This window comes from Tamandua tetradactyla, chromosome 6 (assembly GCF_023851605.1).
Source record: "Tamandua tetradactyla isolate mTamTet1 chromosome 6, mTamTet1.pri, whole genome shotgun sequence".
NCBI lineage: Eukaryota > Metazoa > Chordata > Mammalia > Pilosa > Myrmecophagidae > Tamandua > Tamandua tetradactyla.
In genome coordinates, this window is record NC_135332.1 from 9919505 (window position 1) to 9938425 (window position 18921).

At 32.0% G+C, this 18921-nt stretch overlaps 1 protein-coding gene across 8 annotated transcripts in view; it reads right to left on the bottom strand.

Annotated features, from left to right (window-relative positions):
* Positions 1 to 5074: 5074 nt before the first annotated feature.
* Positions 5075 to 18921, bottom strand: part of ABCA5 (ATP binding cassette subfamily A member 5) — a 167166-nt gene continuing 153319 nt past the window's right edge. For 6 of the 8 annotated variants that reach the window (XM_077163686.1, XM_077163682.1, XM_077163683.1 and 3 more), the window contains 11 exons: positions 18363 to 18489; positions 17975 to 18092; positions 17783 to 17874; positions 11508 to 11683; positions 11009 to 11084; positions 10787 to 10881; positions 9695 to 9814; positions 8417 to 8566; positions 7889 to 7968; positions 6062 to 6117; positions 5075 to 5535 (listed from right to left, as the gene is read on the bottom strand). In XM_077163686.1, coding sequence (XP_077019801.1) covers positions 5428 to 5535; positions 6062 to 6117; positions 7889 to 7968; positions 8417 to 8566; positions 9695 to 9814; positions 10787 to 10881; positions 11009 to 11084; positions 11508 to 11683; positions 17783 to 17874; positions 17975 to 18092; positions 18363 to 18489 — 1198 coding nt within the window. In that variant the 3' untranslated portion in view covers positions 5075 to 5427. Of the gene's footprint in view, positions 5536 to 6061; positions 6118 to 7888; positions 7969 to 8416; positions 8567 to 9694; positions 9815 to 10786; positions 10882 to 11008; positions 11085 to 11507; positions 11684 to 11867; positions 13214 to 17782; positions 17875 to 17974; positions 18093 to 18362; positions 18490 to 18921 lie in introns of those variants that run through there. The other 2 variants (XM_077163688.1, XM_077163689.1) reach the window with 2 other exon arrangements.

The window sequence follows — 18921 nt, forward strand, 5'->3', positions numbered from 1 at the left end:
CAACACTCCTCATCTCCTTCCTTTTTTTTTTCCCACCACCTAACAAATTATATATTTTATTTAGGTAAATCATTTGTCTCACTCTACCATAATAAAAGCTCAGTGAGAACAAGGATTTTTGTCTATTGTTTTGATAATTTATCCCTAGTGCTTAGAACAGTGCTTGATTCAAATAGGCATCCCATTAAAATTAATGAATGAATGATATAGAAAAGCAATCTTTGCTTGAACCTTAAGGGCTTTGGATACCATCAACATGAATTTTAAAGAATTAATTACTAACATGATATGGAAAGGTAAATTCTAAAGCCTGCATTCCTTGTGGTTACAGTCATCCCTTTTAAGTCATATTTCTTCAGCCAAATAAAAGCTATATTTTCACATATTTGAAGACAAAAACTTTCCTTTTTCACTCTGTAGGAATATTATTTTCTTGGAGAGCAAAAGAGCAGGGTGCCTTACTTTTCGCTCTTGATTACTTTTAAAATTTGCACTTACCTATTTATTATAAATTAAAGCATAATGACAATATCTTGGAAAATTAACAGATACAATGAGATTATAGTTTAGGGATTCTCATCAGTTTTTAAGAGTTTGACCAAGAATAATTTTGATCATATTTAATCACAAATTTGATTTTACATTCAGCTGATGTGTGACTCTTTGAATGTAGTCAACAGAAAACCAGCATCGACTACCTAACAGTTGCATGAAAACATCTAAAGTATAGTTTGGCCAGTGAAATAACTAGCCAATACATAAAATAATACAATTATCACTCAATATCTTTTCCTACAATCATGTGAGAAATATATTACTAAATAACATAATTAGCTAAGTTGATCCAAAACATCAGATACCATAGTATTTCGGCTAATGACATAAGAATTGCAAAATAGAAAGGGAAGTAAAATTGCAACCCAAGTGATTTATTTAGTTAGTCCTTAATTAAGATTAGGCTATAAATATAACACAAAACTTGGAAAACCCTATTATCATGAGATGAGATGAAACCTAACAATAAACTGTAGGGGAAAATACTGGGTTGCAAAACTCTGAAACTTAGGTTGGATTAGTCACAATTCAATGCCCCAAAATTCAAAGCTGGAAAAGAAAAGGACCACTCTGTCTAGTTTGCCAAAGTTTCTATAGCAAAGTACCACAGACTAGGTGGTTTAAACAACAGAAATCTGTCTCACAGTTCTGGAAGACACAAGTTCGAATCAAGTTGTCAACAGGACCATGCTTCCTCTGAGGTCTGTAGGGTTCTGGCGGGGGCTGACAATCCATGATATTCCTTAGCTTGCAGCATAACTCAATTTCTTGCTCCATCACGTGGATTTCTTTCTCCCTCTCTCTCTCACTATGTACAAATTTTCTCTCCTTGTAAGAACAACAGTCATATTAGGGTCCACCCTAATCCAGTTTGTTCTCATCTTAACTAATAACATCTTCAAATATGGTCACATTCATGGGACCAGGGGTTAGATTTCAAGCACCCAGACATACCTTCTTGTGGAACGCAATTAAATTCATAATACACCCCATTACACGCCAGCTAATCGAGTGAAAATGATCTACAAGAATACCTGGTTTAAGTTTAAAATCTGAATGTGAATTAAAATACAACTATCAATGTTCCTTCTGTAGTTGAAAACTCCCCTCAGACATTAAAAAAAAAGGACCCACTAATAATTTTAGTGCCAAGTTTTTTTTCATTTTAATGTACCACTCATAATTCAGTTATCAATACTAAGTAACAAAAAATCCATTTCAGTATACAAAATCGAAGTGTTTGTCTTATACTTGTAGTTCTTACAGCTCACTATAAATAATATAATCATATTACTTTAAAGAACAGCATCAAGAATTACATATAAGATGTAACAAATAAATTAGTAAATTTTTGCCTTATAAGAATAGTTAATATAAAAATTATTCACCTGAGCAGAAATTCTTTCATTTTATGTAATATGTTATTTTAAGAAATAAAATGAAATATACATAATGTCATCAATATTAAAAATACGTTAAGGATAAACATGTTTTTCAAAATGTAATGTTTATATGTTACATGAAAACATAGTTATGATATTTTAACAAATTCAGAGTAATTTCAGAATGAAACGGTGTGACCAACAGAACAATATAAACAATATTTACCCTAAATAGAACTGTGCTCTTATAAAATAGTCTACCACTAGCAATGCATTTGTCCTAATATATTTATGTAAGTATTTATCTCCTCCTACTAGACTGTAAGGTCTTAAAGAACTAAAATTGAACATCATCCTTATATATAAAGAACCCCTAGGATTTGAAAAACAGTCACAAATATATTTGATGAATTGAATTACTCTAAAGACATTTTAATAATTATTAAAAGCAAAATATTAATTTAAAATAGCTTGTGCCAATTTAAAGAAAAAATGATTTTAAAGAACACCTACAGCTTTTTCCAAGAACAAACTGGAAAAAGAATTAAGAGGCCACAAAGTAAAATGTAAAGTATGCTCATCATAATGTTTTTCATTGTTGCCAACTGCTTGATTCTCACGACAGGACAAAATTTGCCTTGTTTGCCAGTAACCATAGTTACTCAGTAAATTTCAGCCCTTCTAATTTTAAAACGTGACCATGGATGGAAAAATATAAGCTAGGTGAAACTGTTCTTTCCAACTTCTGTCTAAAATAAATATTTATATTTATTTGTTTTGGTAAAGAAAAAGTTTTGAGAGCAGCAATTCGACATTTTAAAAGAAAGTAACATATGCTCAAAAACATGAGTACACTGTAAATTAAGATAAATTTCAAATTTGACTTTGTCTTTCCTTTTCCTCCCTCCTCATTTACTCTTGCTTTCCTAAGCATTAGTTATATTTCTCTTATATTGGAAAGATTTCATTACTGTGAGAAAGGAAACAGAACATTTTTACAAATAATTTAATGCATGACCAAAATATATTCACCCTCAGTATGTAAAAACCAAAAAAAAAAATTAAAAAGTCCTTTTAAAAAATATATTTAAAAGAGCAGGTATTCATATTCAATATTAGTAAAGTAACTAAAGGAATACAATGGGTAAAAATATGATTGACTAGTCAGTAACTTTAACTTTCACTTTTCAGAAAATAATTTATGTCGATCACATTAAAAAACGTAAAGGGATAATGACCAAATTAATGGGTAAAAGCATGTAACATTCCATGTCAGTCATGGTCTATTTTGAAATAAAACATGTTTCTTAGTATCACCAGGTTCTAAAAACTGAAAAACATTTTTCAGTGTCTGCCCTAGTAAACTATTGAAACAGTTTGCTTCTTATACTCAGCTTAGTGCTTAAGTTTATGCATCTCCAGAGAGAGGCCCCCAAGTATTTAGATGATTATTAAATACTAATATATTCTTTAAATTTATGGCATCATTCAGCAATAATTTCCTTAGAAAATATAATGTGTGACTTATTAATTTATCTACAAAGGTAAAGATTTGTTTTCAAATGTGTCTTGAATTGTACTCATTATGCAGCAGTCCTTGGCTAATTCTTTAGTAAAGAATACAAAATTAAAGTCTGATGTCATGTGGCAACTAACTGTCAGTGACAAATAAAGGTTTAAAAACTAATACCAACTAAATCTTACAAGGAGAAATAATTTAGCAGTGGGTTATAAAATGCAAGCAGTAACTTCTAAGACCCCTCATTTAGATTAGTTAGAAGACCTCTGAAATAGCTGGTAAAGCAGATGCCATTTGGAATGTGTACAGTAATTGCCAAAGAAATGGGGGAAGATACCAGTCACTTATCTTGAACTGAGGTGGAGAAAGGAACACTTAGATCACTTAGAGCCTATGATCACAAACGCTCTTCTTTATTACACAGTAGAGCTAAAAGTTCATTAAGCTTCATCTACATTAACGTTATTAATGGGTTTGGCTATTTAAAGTAACTCAACAAGAAATCCTTTTGAGGTTGCTACTGCTCTTGTTGTTCCTTAAGACTATAAATGTGATATCACACTCCCATTAATTTGTTTTTGCAAGCTCAAACTTCTATGTATTTGGTTGAAATACAATGTACACAATTATTATTTATACTATATCATACCCATAGTCTATACATAGATTCTACAAGAAAGATATATCTAAGATCACATGACTAATAACCTTATTTCAACTCTGTCGCAGGGTAAAATTTTGGTTTCATATTAAAGAGAATTAAGTATTTTGCTTGTAAGTCTTAATTAAACTCCCAAAAGAGCTTGTTTATTTATATTCTACCATATTCTAAAGAGAATCTCAGGTAGGTTCCTAAGCAAATTTATGTACTGATAATAATTAAAATTCTGCAGGGGAAAGAATAGTTAAATAATATTTACCAAAACAAACAACTATCCTACAAGTTATTGTATTCAAAGAATAACTAAAATTGCCCTTGAAATGGAAATGACAAAAAAAAGTATGTGTTTTATATGGCGTGGAGGAAGTATGGCTGAATTCTGTCATCTCTATAGATGTCTGCCATTCGAGCCACAGAGTCAAAGAATTAAACTATTAAATAAAATTCTAGACAAAGTCTTCCTTTAATTACAATAATTAAAACATTTATGAATTTTACTATAAGCAGAAGAAATGTAACTTCAAACACCTAAGTTACCTATATCCAAAATCACCCAACTGAACAAGGTCTCATTTCATTTTTTATGATTGATGAGTGCCACCTAGTGGGTCTTTACTTCCTGCATACATCTATCTGCACGGAGATTATCTATAGTGCTTTTATTTTAGGTTTTTAGGATGCCAACTTCCATTCAAAATTTCTTTTAGAGGGTGGGCCATGGTGGCTCAATAGGCAGAGTTCTCGCCTGCTATGCTGGAGACCCAGGTTTGCTTCCCGGTGCCTGCCCATGTGAAAAAAAAAAAAGATTCTTTAAGAAACTAAAAAGGAGAAGCAAGACACCTTCATATTGCTTTATGTCTCTTTTCTACATATTATCTAAGCATTATATTTTTAATTCAGACTGCACATTACATATACTTATGTGACAAGATAGTATAAATTTTTAAAAATAAAGATGAACTGTCCAAAATATAATTATTCCATCACTATTGCTTTTAATTATAAATTCAGAAGCATTGTTTCTGAAAGGTGAAAAAGTAAATACCCAGACCAACATAGGAATTACAGTTCAATATACTTCGGAACAAACATGCAGGTTCACTTAATTATATATGTTTTATTTAAAGAAAAGCAAAAACATACAAACACAGCATTTCAATTAAGGTGCTTAGTAAATCTAGTGAACTGAGCATTTTACTTATCCTGAATGCTTTCATGGTTCTGCAGTCACCATTTAAATAAACTTTTAAAGTCAAAGTTAAAATAAAGTGAGGAAGAAATGAGTTCAATAAGCAGAGCTGAGGAAAAGTTCAAAATACTACTCTGTCTTCCTGTGTTCTTTCCCACCAAAGTGTGCTGTTTAAAGTTCCACAGCTATTATCTTCTTCTTGTTGCTCCTTAGTTAGTTCAACAAAAACCTAAATGAAAGGAAATAAATCAAATACAGCATTCTGCATCTCAAAAGAACTTTTAATTAAATCAGAAAGCATATAAGGCTATTTCTAACTATACTCATACTAATACATTAATATTAGCATCAAGAGTGATTTACTGATAGTATTACTACTATTCAAACAAAATAAACTAATCTCCATCACATGCAAAGATGAATTTTATTTTAAAAGAATAGGTTATTTGTTTTCATTAATTTAGTAAGCAGCACTGTTATAAAAAAAGATGTACAAATATTTAGAGTGTAATATCAAATGTGCTAATATGAAACATCATCATCATCTACTTTCTTTATAAACTGCAAAAACTGAGCTACTCAAAATAAGAAGGCAGAGATCTGAAGTTGCTGAAAATCATACAAAGTTTAGAAATATTCTAACAACAATTTGGTTCACAATCTCCCTCCCTCTCATATTAATATAAACTTGAACAGTTTGATATAAGATACTTTTTTCTGTAAAGACACATTTTTAAAATTTAACTTTACAGTACCTGTTCCAATGTTGCTTGAGAAAAGCTGTATTCTTCAATGGCAAAAGTATGTTTAGCTATTAAAATAAGAAAACAATATTTTACCAATATTTTAAAGGAATAAAATGGCATTGACTACTAAGGTGGCTAACAATTTCTGTTATATATACACATAAACCAATTTAAATTTGAAGCTGCGAAAAATGTTATTTTCCTGTCTACTTGCTCCTTTTCTCTTTCCCACCCCCACAATCCCCTAATGCCCTAAGCACTATATGTTTAATGTTACTTGTTTTATTTAACTTTTTCCAAGCATCTTCTCCTTTTCCTCCTCTATATTCTTCCTCATTATTCCTTTCTTTCATGTTTTCTTTTGATACCTGCTCTCTCTTCCCATTCCCCAACTCCAATATAACCTTTTATTGATTTCTTGAACTAGATTCTGGATATTGATAATATCTACATATACTTTTATATATTTAGTTTAGATCAATTTACAATGAAATACAATACTACATTTCTGATTTTCTATTCAATCCTTTATTCTTCACAAGTAATTCAGGGGTTTTCTTTGATTATAAAATAATCAACAGAAAGGGAAAAAAAATTCTGATTATATATGGTATATAACAGATGCAAAAATAATCTAATTAGTGCTCTTAGGCATAAATAATAGTAACCCATAATCATGATGGGTACATTTGGGGTATCTGGAAATCTCTTTGTACTCAGCATTTACTTAATGAACAATCCTAAAAATCCTAGTTATTTTGTAAAAGTATTAATGATAAACCTTAACATAAACAAATACAGGTTGTTTCATAGTTTATAAATGCTGTAAAATAACCCTGCATATGAACAACTGCCCTATATAAAAGCTTATTTCTTTCTGTGGCCACCAGCATATCTTTATCCTACCCATCATTTATTTTAAAAATGCCAACATTCAATAAGCTTCTTTAAACTTATTCTGGATGTCCACCCCCCCCCCCCCACTATGAATCCCCTTCCTTCTTTTGCTGCCAGTGGAGTGTTAATATCACTGCTAGTAATGTGGCCCAGAATGAAGTGAGGATTCAAGAAATTCAATGCTCCCACTAGTGGACTGAATTACTGAGAGATAATTAAGCTGAACTTTCTCATAAATGTAATGTGATAAAACTGTAGGGAGACTGTAAAAGGATTATGATATGATGTAATTAATCTACAAAATACCTGTGGTTACAGTATTTATATCTTATCTTAGATTAAATGGATAAAAAAAGGTGTCTTATTTATCTTGCTTTGTTAGTCCCAAATTCCAAACATTTTAAATAAAATTCTTTCAGAGGGACTAGTCTCTCCAAGATTATCAATTAATTTTAACCCCCTGTCCTTTAGTGTTGACAACCCTTTTCATCATGAGGAAGTCAGAATGGGCATTGCCCAAAAATTCCTATAGACTGGGAGAGGGATTAAGGAAGGAGGAGGAGGTATAAAGGAGAAAATGGGATTTACAGATCAGTATGGCTGCTAAATCACTATATTGAAGTTTCTGCTGGCCACCAGTGTTTTGGAGCTGCTAGAAGGTGGGATATGAGATGGAAGTACGGGTAGCCCATGATAAACTCTGGGATCTGTTCTGTAACTACTTGCTAAAGTGTGCTTTGAAAATTATTGCTCTTTTCTTTCTTTGCCTTGTATATGTTATATCTTATAATAAAAAAATTTTTTTTTAATTCTCTTATAGGGCAGTGCAACGGTGGCTCAGTGGCAGAATTCTAGCCTGCCATGAGAGAGACCCACGCCAAAAAAAAATTCTTTTATAATTTGATAACTATCTTACAGTGTTTTTCAAGTACTACTTACCTTCTTCCAGCTTAGAAAAAGATTGTGAAAGGGACTGAACATCTTCCTTAGGGATTTTAAAAGCCAAAATAGAAGAAAAACTGAAAACAAAAGGTAAGAGAAATCTGATATAGGAAAATTTAAAAATTCAAACATAATACTTATTCTAAAGACAAACTTCAAAATTAAAATTTATTTTGATATTTATTAATTGTATTATTTATTTGAAAAAAACTGTTTGCAATCATAAGATATCTTCATGCACATGAAAATAACTCTACCATTACTAACAAATAAGAACTTTATAAAGCTTAAATACTATCAAATATCGAATGCTCCAACACTCAGATATAAAACTCCACAGTATATTAGTCTAATATTTGTAATACATTGGACTTCTTTAGCCCAATATTTTGTACAAATATTTTAATGTAATATAGATATATTGCCTATGTATGAAAAAAGTTTTCCCCTAATCCTTAATACAACAATCAATTTTTATAATTAATACTCTGTAAAGAAATGTAACTAAATTTTTTGTATCTTTACCTTTCCTGACGGCTTGCATTTGGGAAAATATATTGAATTTCCCTTTGAAGGCGGTCTACCTCTAGGTTTTCTATCCAATCCTTCAATTTAATTTCCAAAAAGTAGCCTTTCCCAAATTTACTCTTTAGATGTTGTACTGTCCCAATACATCTGTAGTAATTTTTAAAAGAAAATTCATATATAAAATGACTTGACAGCTTCAAAGATAATTTCTCATTTAAATCTCTACCATTTTCTCAAACTTTTTATTTTGGAATAATTTTAGATTTATAGAAAAGTTGCAAGGATAATACACAGAGTCTCCAAAAACCTTTCACCCAGTTTCAGTTTCTCTATTGTTATCATTTTACATTACTATGGTGCATTAGGAAACCGCACTGGTACATTACTATTAACTAGCTTTAGACTTCATTTGGATTTCATCAGTTTTTTCATTTCTGTTCCAGGATCTATCCAAGATACCACATTGTAGTTAGTTGCTATGTCTCCTTAGTCTCCACTGGACTGTGACAATTTCTCACTCAATCTTTCCTTGATTTTCATGACCGAAAGTTTTGAGAAATAATGGTCAGGTGTTTTATAGAATGTTCCTCAATTCGGTTTAGTCTGATGTTTTTCCTCATGATTAGACTAGGGTTATGGGTTTCTGGAGAGAATACTGCAGAGCTGCAACCCCTCCTACTACATCATATCAGGGGATACATGATATACCACATGCCATCTCTTGGTTATGCCAGTTTTTGTCAGGCTTCTCTACTATGAAGTTACTATTTTCCCTTTTCCATTCTTCAGTTTTTACAAGTGACTTCCTAAGTCCAGAAAATACTTGGGAGATAGGTTATGAAGTTCCCCTTCATGGAGGGAGCTATATATGCATGTATTATTTGGAATTCCATAAGAAATATTTGCCTCCCCTCACTATTTATTTATTCAATTATTTTTTTATATGAGGATGAACTCAATGTAATTATTTTACATTTTGGGTTATAATCCAATACTATCTTAACATTAATTTTTTAAATACATCAAATACCATGCCTGGAAATAAAATCCCAAAATGTTGAATAATTAAGCTAACTCCAAATGCAAAATAGTCAACCACATTTTGGAAATAACATATTTCCAAGAAATTCTAAAGAAAAGCTAAAGACTGATCCTAAAATTCAAACGAAGAAACAATTTTTTACACATTTAAATCAATGTGCATCACTAAGTCTTTGAATGATGGCATTCAAAACCACCCCATTTCCTTAAATGGCATGTTGTCTAGACATCTACCTTAACTGCCCAGACACCATGATGGCCACTCGGTCACAGACAGCCTCTGCCTCCTCCATATAATGGGTGGTCAGAATAGCAGCTCGCTTTTTGTTTTTAAATGCAGTTCGAATTGCTCGCCTATAAAATACATAAAAAATTGACATGAGAGGAAAACACCTATATGTTAACGCAATACTTCATTTTTGAAATCCAATCATTTGGTTAAAACATACCAAATATCAACTGCTGTGGTATTATAATCTGCACAATGGTGATTTTTATATTCTAATTTATTTTCCCTTATTTTTAAAAGTTTGTCAAATGAAAAAACGAAAATTCCATGATTTTAAATGTTTCTATGGGATAAAATTATATTAATCAGTAACTCTTAGAGATTGATGACTTTCATGTTACAAAAAAAAAAAATTCATAGAATCATGCAATGAAGGAAACCTTAGCCTTTCAGACATGAAAACTGAGGCCCAAAGGGTTGGTCAACTAATTAGTACTTTGAATTCCTAGGCAGAGTTCCAACACAAATTCAAGACAGTATAATTATGAGAAAGATAATTTGTATGTTAAAGGACTAGGGGGGAAAAAACTTTTAAAAACTATTTCAATAGTTTCAATAACAGCACTCTTTATTTTAGTAATTACTCACATACCCATTTTTGTTCCGGAATATATAAAATACTATTAACACCTCATGAAAAATTAACTAAGTTTAAAATCCAGCTGCTTGCTTAATTTGGTCACTTAAAACTTACCAAATGATAAGCTTAAAAAGTTTATAGAAATCTAAATATTTTTTAATTACTATATTAACATTTTCATTTTTTTTTTCTGTATGCTATATGGTGGGGGTCACATTTCATTCCCATTATTGCAGCACCATTTGTTGTTTTTTTTTTTTTTTTGGTGAGGGCAGGGGGCTAATGCATGGGCAGGGAATTGAACCAGGGTCTCTCGCATGGCAGGCAAGAATTCTATCACTGAACTACCCTGGCACCCCCTACTTTCATTGGGTTTTTAATCAATATGTATTACACTAATAAAACTATTCTTATATGCATGATTAATGTGTCTCAAGTTTCTTTCATGCATACTCACCACATGTGCTGTTTGGCTTTAGGATCCATACCTGTAGATGGTTCATCTAACAGAGTAATTTGAGGATTTCCTAGCATACTTAAAGCAAAACACAACTAGATGGAAAGAAAATGGGGAAATAAAAAGCACAAAACCTAGTAAGATATCACTATAAGAAATTCTATCAAGATAGTAACAAACACTATAATAAAATATATACATATTTATTATTTATGAAAATACCTTTCGTTTGATTCCTGCAGGTAGTTTCTTTATAGTTTTCTGAAGATGTTCTTTTAAATCAAGTGCATTTGTAATTCTGCAAAATGGACAATACAAATGAGCACACCATAATATATATCAATACTTATATACATTGCTTTTGACCACTGAGATTATTTTATCTATAAGTTATTCAGTTGAAGCTTATTATAATTAGATAAGATCAAAACTTTACAATTTACATCATTTTAAACAAATTAATACGTTAATGATAAAAAGCTTCATTTTAAATTAAAGTAAGCTTCGTGACTTTATATGTATAGTTATATTCATTCTGTAATTAGAAACAGAAAAAACTGCCTGTTTTTCATAGCTGTTATAATTCTGTAAAGAATATATGAAAAATAATGACTTTCAATGAAAATTATGATGCACAGAAACGCCTATTAAGCAAAATTTTAAAATGTGAAAGTTAATCTTTCCCTCAAGTAAGAAGAGGTGCTAAAGACAATTATTTTACCGGTTTATGACTTCTTTCATGTCACCTGGACTCATTCCTTTCATAGCTCCATAAATTTCAAAATGTTCCTGCAGTGTAATATCTGGCCACAGTGGGTTCGTCTGAGGACAGTATCCCATACACTTAATGGAATCATTATCTTCAGTCAGGTCTGAAGAATAATCTCCTAGAAATACCTAAAGAAACACAACTTATTTTTAGTAATTATTTTTGCTTAATTTACTTTTGTGAAAGAAGTGGTAGGTGGATTAATTCAATCCCCACCCTAGAGTCAGAGTAATATCAGTGCAGATATTTACTTTTTTAAAAATTTATTTATTAATTAAAAAAAATTTAACATCAAAAGAACAAAAACATTAACATATGATCATTTCGTTCTACATATATAATCAGTATATACTCAATTTCATTTATTTCTGCACTATTCTTTACTATTTCTTTCCTTTTGCTTGCTTTGGGGTTAGTTTGCTGTTCTTTCTCTAGTTCTTTCAAGTGGACAGTTAATTCCTCGATTTTTGCCCTTTCTTCTTTTTTGATATGTTCATTTGGGGCAATAAAGTTCCCTCTTAGCACTGCCTTTGGTGCATCCCATAAGTTTTGATATGTTGTATTTTCATTTGCCTTGAGATATTTACTGATTTCTCCTGTAGTTTCTTCCTTGACCCACTGGTTGTTTACGAATGTGTTGTTGAGCCTCCACATATTTGTGAATTTTCTGGTACTCTGCCTATTACTGATTTTCAACTTCATTCCTTTATGATCTGAAAAAGTATTTTGTATGATTTCAATCTTCTTAAATTTATTGAGACTTGCTTTGTGACCCAGCATATGGTCTATCCTTGAGAATGAGCCATGAGCACTTGAGAAAAAAGTGTATCCTGCTGTTGTGGGGTGTAGTGTTCTATAAATATCTGCTAAGTCTAGCTCATTTATTGTATTATTCAAATTCTCTGTTTCTTTATTGATCCTCTGTCTAGATTTTCTGTCCATTGACGAGAGTGGGGAACTGAAGTCTCCAACTATTATGGCAGATGTGTCTATTTCTCTTTTCAGAGTTTGCCACATCTATTTTGGAGAATTCTGGTTCAGTGCATAAATATTTATGATTGTTATGTCTTCATGCTGAATTGTTCCTTTTATTAATACATAGTATCCTTGTATCTTTTAACTGTTTTACATTTGAAGTATAATTTGTTGGATATTAATATAGCTACTCTTCCTCTTTTCTGATTGTTATTTGCAAGAAATATCTTTTCTCAACCTTTCACTTTCAACCTATGTTTATCTTGGAATCTAAGATGTGTTTCCTGTAGACAGCATATAGATGGGTCCTGTTTTTTAATCCATTCTGCCAGTCTATGTCTTTTGATGTCTCTAGTGCTCCCTTTAGCATTTCTTGCAGATCTGGTCTCTTGGTCACAAATTCTTTCAGTGATTTTTTGTCTGAGAATGTTTTAATTTCTCTCCCATTTTTGAAGGACAGTTTTGCTGGGTAAAGAATTCTTGGTTGGCAGTTTTTCTCTTTTAGTAATTTAAATATATCATCCTACTGTCTTCTTGTCTCCATGGTTTCTGCTGAGAAATCTACACATAGTCTTATTGGGTTTCCCTTGTATGTGATGGATTGCTTTTCTCTTGATGCTTTCAAGATTCTCTCTTTCTCTTTGACCTCTGACATTCTGATTAGTAAGTGTCTTGGGGTACAACTATAAGGAGACAGAAATAGGGCAAGATATTGGGTAATTGGAGCTGAAGGGATACCGATAGTGCAACAGGATTGAATATAAAAACTCAGAAATGGACAGCACAATACTACCTAACTGTAATACAATTACATTAAAACGCTGAATGTGAGAATGATAGAGGGAGGAGGGCTGGGGGCATAAATGAAATCAGGAAGAAAGAGAGACAATAAAATTGAGATGGTATAATTTAGGAATGCCTAGAGTGTATAATGATAGTGACTAAATGTACAAATTTTAAAAATATTTTTGCATGAGGAAGAACAAAGGAATGTCATTACTGCAGGGTGCTGAAAATAGATGGTAATTAATATTTTAAAATTACAACTTATGTGTGAGACTAAAGCAAAAAATATTTATTTGGTACAAAATAGTGCATCTCCTAATATAACTTATGTAGATAGCTTGTTGAACAATATAAGTACATGGAACCTTGGGTAGGACATGAGATTTTGTTGGTTTGTCCAGAGTAATGCCCCGATGAATCCCAGAGTGATTCGATCAGTGAGCAGAAAAGTATTTACAAAGTCCCTTTCGAGGAACGGTGAGAATGGGGGAAAATTCAATCTCCTCAAGTTGAATTCTTGATATTCTCACAAGCAGTGTGGACAACCAAAGCTATAGGCTGAGCCCCCATTCTTGGGGTTTGTTCATATGAAACTTAACCCCACAAAGGACAGGTCAAGCCTACTTAAAATTAGGCCTAAGAGTCACCCCCAAGGGAGCCTCTTTTGTTGTTCAGATGTAGACTCTCTCTCCAGCCAACACAACAAGCAAACTCACCACCTTCCCCCTGTCTACATTGGATATGATTCCCAGGGGTGTGGACCTTCCTGGCAATGTGGGACAGAAATCCTAGAATGAGCTGAGACTCAGCATCAAGGGATTGAGAAAACCTTCTCGACCAAAAGAGGGAAGAGTGAAATGAGACAAAGTGGCAATGGCTGAGAGATGCCAAACAGAGCCAAGAGGTTATCCTGGAGGTTATTCTTACGCATTAAGTAGATATCACCTTGTTATCTTAGATGCAATGGAGACGCTGGAGGGAACTGCCTGAAAATGTAGAGCTGTATTCCAGTAGCCATGTTTCTTGATGATGACTGAATAATGATATAGCTTTCATAATGTGACTGTGTGATTGTGAAAACCTTGTGTCTGATGCTCCTTTTATCTACCTTGTCAACAGACGAGTAGAACATATGGAATAAAAATAAATAATAGGGGGAACAAATGTTAAAATAAATTTATTTGAAATGCTAGTGATCATTGAAAGTAGGAGGTAAGAGGTATGGTATGTATAATTTTTTTTTTCTGTTTTTGTTTTATTTTTCTGTTGTCTTTTTATTTCTTTTCTTAATTGATGCAAATGTTCTAAGAAATAATCATGATGATGAATATGCAAGTATGTGATGATATTGTGAATTATTGGTTATATATGTAGAACAGAATGAGCATATGTTAAGAATGTTTGTGTTTATTTCCTGTAATTTTTTTTAATTAAGAAAAACAAACAAACAAACAAAAAACACCCACAAGTAACATCATACTCAATAGTGAAAGACTGAAAGTTTTCCCTCTAAGGTCTGGAACAAGACAAGTATGCCCACTGTCACCACTGTTACTCAACACTGTGTGAGATGTTCTACCTAGAGAAGTTAGGCAAGAAAAATAAAAGGCATCAAATTGGAAAGGAAGAAGTAAAACTTTTGCCATTTGCAGATGATATAATTCTATATATATATAGTTCCCAAAATATAAACAACAGATCTACTAGAGCTAATAAACAAATTTAGCAAAGTGGCGGGATATACAAGACCAACACACAAAAGTCAGCAATTTCTATACACTAGAGCAATGTGAGGAGGAAAGCAAGGAAAGACGCCATTTACAACAGCAACTAAAAGAATCAAATATCTAGGAATAAATCTGAGCAAAGCTGTAAATATAAATCCTTTATACACAGAAAACCCTAAAATTTTGACAAAAGAAAGCCTAAATAAATGGAAGGATACTCCATGTTCATGGATTAGATAACTAGTTATCATTAAGATGTCAATTCTACCTCCCCAAAATTTCAACAACCTACTTTGCAAAAATGGGAAAGCTAATTATCAAATGTATTTGGAAAGACAAGGGGCCCTGAATAGCCAAAAATATCTTGAAAAAGAAGAACCAAGTTGGAAGACCTATACTTCCTGGCTTTAAAGCATATTGCAAAGCTACAGTGATAAATACAGAATGTTACTGGCATAAAGGTAGATATATTGACCAATGGAATTGCACTGAGAGTTGAGAAATTGACCCTCACATTTATGGCCAACTGGTATTTGACAAGGCTGTCAAGTCCACTCAACTGAGACAGCAATATTTCTTCAACAAATGGTACTTGGAGAACTGGATATCCATATGCAAAAGAACAAAGGAGGACCCCTCCCTCACACCTTATTAAAAAAATTAACTCAAAATGTATCAAAGACCTAAACAGAAGAACGAAAAACATAAAACTCCTAGAAGATAATGTAAGGGAGTAACCTCAAGATCTTTTTCCACCCAAAGCACAAGCAATGAAAGGAAAAACAGATTAAGTCTGACTTCTTCAAAATTAAAAACTTTTCTGCCTCAACAGTCTTTGTGAAGTAATGAAAAGATAACCTACTCAATAGGAGAAAATATGTGGAAACCTATAGTCAATAAGGGTTTAATATCCAGAATATATAAACAAATCCTACAACTCAATAATAAAAAAAATAAATAACCCAGTTAAAAATAGGCAAAAGACTTGAATAGACATTTTTCCAATGAGGAAATATAAATGGCTATAAAGCACATGTAAAGATTTTCAACATCAGTAGCTATCAAGGAAATGCAAATCAAAACCACAGTGCAGTCATCATTTTGTACCTACTAGAATGGCCACCGTTAAAAACACAGAAAACTACAAGTGTCAGAGAGGATGTGGAGAAACAGGAACATGCATTCACTGCTGGTGGAAATGTAAAATGGTGCCATTGCTGTGGAAGACAGTTTGGCAAATCTTCAGGAAGCTAATCTGGCAATCCGCTACTAAGTACATACCTGGAAGAACCGCAAGCAGGGATGCGAACAGACATTTGAACGCTGATGTTCACAATGGCATTATTTACATGCCGAAAAATGCAAGCAACTCAGCGTCTTTCAACAGATGAACAGATAAATAAAATGTATACATGACAGAATATTATTCTGCTTCAAGAAGGAATAAAGTACTGATATGTGATAATATGGATGAGCCTTGAGGAGGTTACATGGAGTTTAATAAGCCAGACACGGACAAATATTATATGATCTGATTGACATGAAATAATTAGAATCAGCAACTCACAGAGTTAGAAACTAGAATATAGATTACCAGGAGATAAATGGGGGTAGAGAATGGAGAGCTAATGATTAATTTGTGCAAAATTTCTAAATAGGCTGATTATAAATGCTTGGAAATGGATAGTATGATAGTAGCAGATTGTTGTGAGGGTAATTTAACAGTGCTGAATTATGGGTGTGAATGTGATTGAAAAGGGGAAGTTTTTGGGTCATGTTTGTTACTAGAAGGAAGTTAAGAGGATAAAACATGAGACTATAACATGGTGAATTCTATTGTGGACCATGACTGTGGTTAATAGTACAAACAGAAGAATGTTCTTTCATGAATTATAACAAATGTACAACACTATTACAAGGTGTAAGTCAGAGTGGTATACAGAAAAAATTACAGCTAATGCAAACTAAGAACTATAATTTACAGTGTTTAATAATCTTTCATTAATTGTAACAAAGGTACCACAACAATACAAAGAGTCAACAACAGAGAGGTGTATGGGAACGCTGTATTTTTTTATATGACTTTTATGAAAACCTGCACCTTATCTAATTAAAAAAAAACAATAATTTACACAGACAGAAAGTACTACATATTGTATGATTCCATCTGTATAAAATGTAAATATAAATAAATCTATAGAGAAAGAATTTGATTAGTGGTTCTGTAGGACTGGGGCAGAAGAGAGAGATTAAGAGGTAATTGCTAAAGGCTATGAGGTTTTTATTTTTGGAGTAATGAAAATGTAAAATTGTGGTGATGAATGCACAACTCTGAATAAACTAAAAGCCACTGGTTACACACTTTGGATGGCTTGTATGTTATGTGAATACATCTCAATAAAATTGTTCAAAAAATAAAAGGACTAGCCCCCATGTCTCCTGAAGTTAAGACAACTGTCTTCCATTAAGGCAGTGAACAAATAACCCATATGTGTAATAATTATAAAATCAGAGCCATTATATATGTGTATGCATGCAGATATATATGAACTTTTTTACTAAGTACAATATTTTTACACATAACTAAAAAGACCATAATTTGACCAAGCTGTACTAAAAAAACTAATACAAAAATAGATAAAAGCATAAGTATCAAATTCTCAATCTGTCACTGGAAAATATATTTTAATTAAAAATGTAAATCATATTCAACATATCCCACACCCTCATATATCATACCTGGCCTGAAGTTGGTTCTATATCACCAACCAGAATATTAATAATTGTACTTTTGCCTGCACCATTTGGACCCAATAGTCCTAGTATTTCTCCTAAGGGAATTGAAAGAGAAAATCATCATATGCAAATCAAACTAAAATTGGAAATTCTTTTCTAGAAAAGTTACTTAAGTAAAATTAATGAAATACCTGCCTTTTTTCACACAGAAAGAGACATATTTAGTTGCCACTTTCTTTACTTTTCTCGTAAGGAGAAAATCTTTCTTGTCATCATATTCTTTATGCAAATTGTTGACCATAATAGCTGGTTTCTAATAAAGGAAACAGGATTTAGGAAGAAGTTATGAATCACATTCCTATCATGAGATAACAGGATGCACACACTACATGTCCATATTTTAAGATCTATATTTGTTAATAAGAGGTACTGTACAAATAAATGTACACTTATGAATAAAATAATGGCTTATTCAAAATAAAGAGGAAGAAATATCTCCCAAAGAAATTTTTTCAAATTAATTACTATTCATTGGGAACTGACCTTTTCACATTTAATATGACTTAGCCAGAGACTAGATTACCTCCTCACAACACTGGCAGTTCATCAGCTCTTTGACCTTTAGTCTTTCAGCTTTGACATCTGTATCTTCATCTTCATTGTTTGGTGGTTCTGGAAATTTCCTACTTTTGGATTTTGTTGAAAGGGTCCTAAATATATAAATATAGTAGATATCCAAATAATTAAAATAGTAAGAAGCTCAGACACTACACAGAGAAAATATTGAAAAAATATATCAACATGAGATCCATGGTCTCTTTCATTCCATCTATGAAAGGTGGAATTGCAAGAGTTATTTTTCATTCACAGATAAATATTTACCAATGAATATTCTGTTGAATAAATGGATAACTATACTTATCTAAACTAATTTATTCATTCAACAATATTATTTTATGACTAGTATACCTCAGGCACTATTCTACAGAACAACAGAAAGATTAAAAAAACATGGATCCTGCCCTCAAAGAATTGAATCTATGTGTAAATGTAAATGCTCAGGAAGAGAACTTTAGAGGGCAGAGGTCAGAGCCATAGGAAAATTATTTTTAAGGGTAGACAGAGGAAAAAGTGCTACCAAA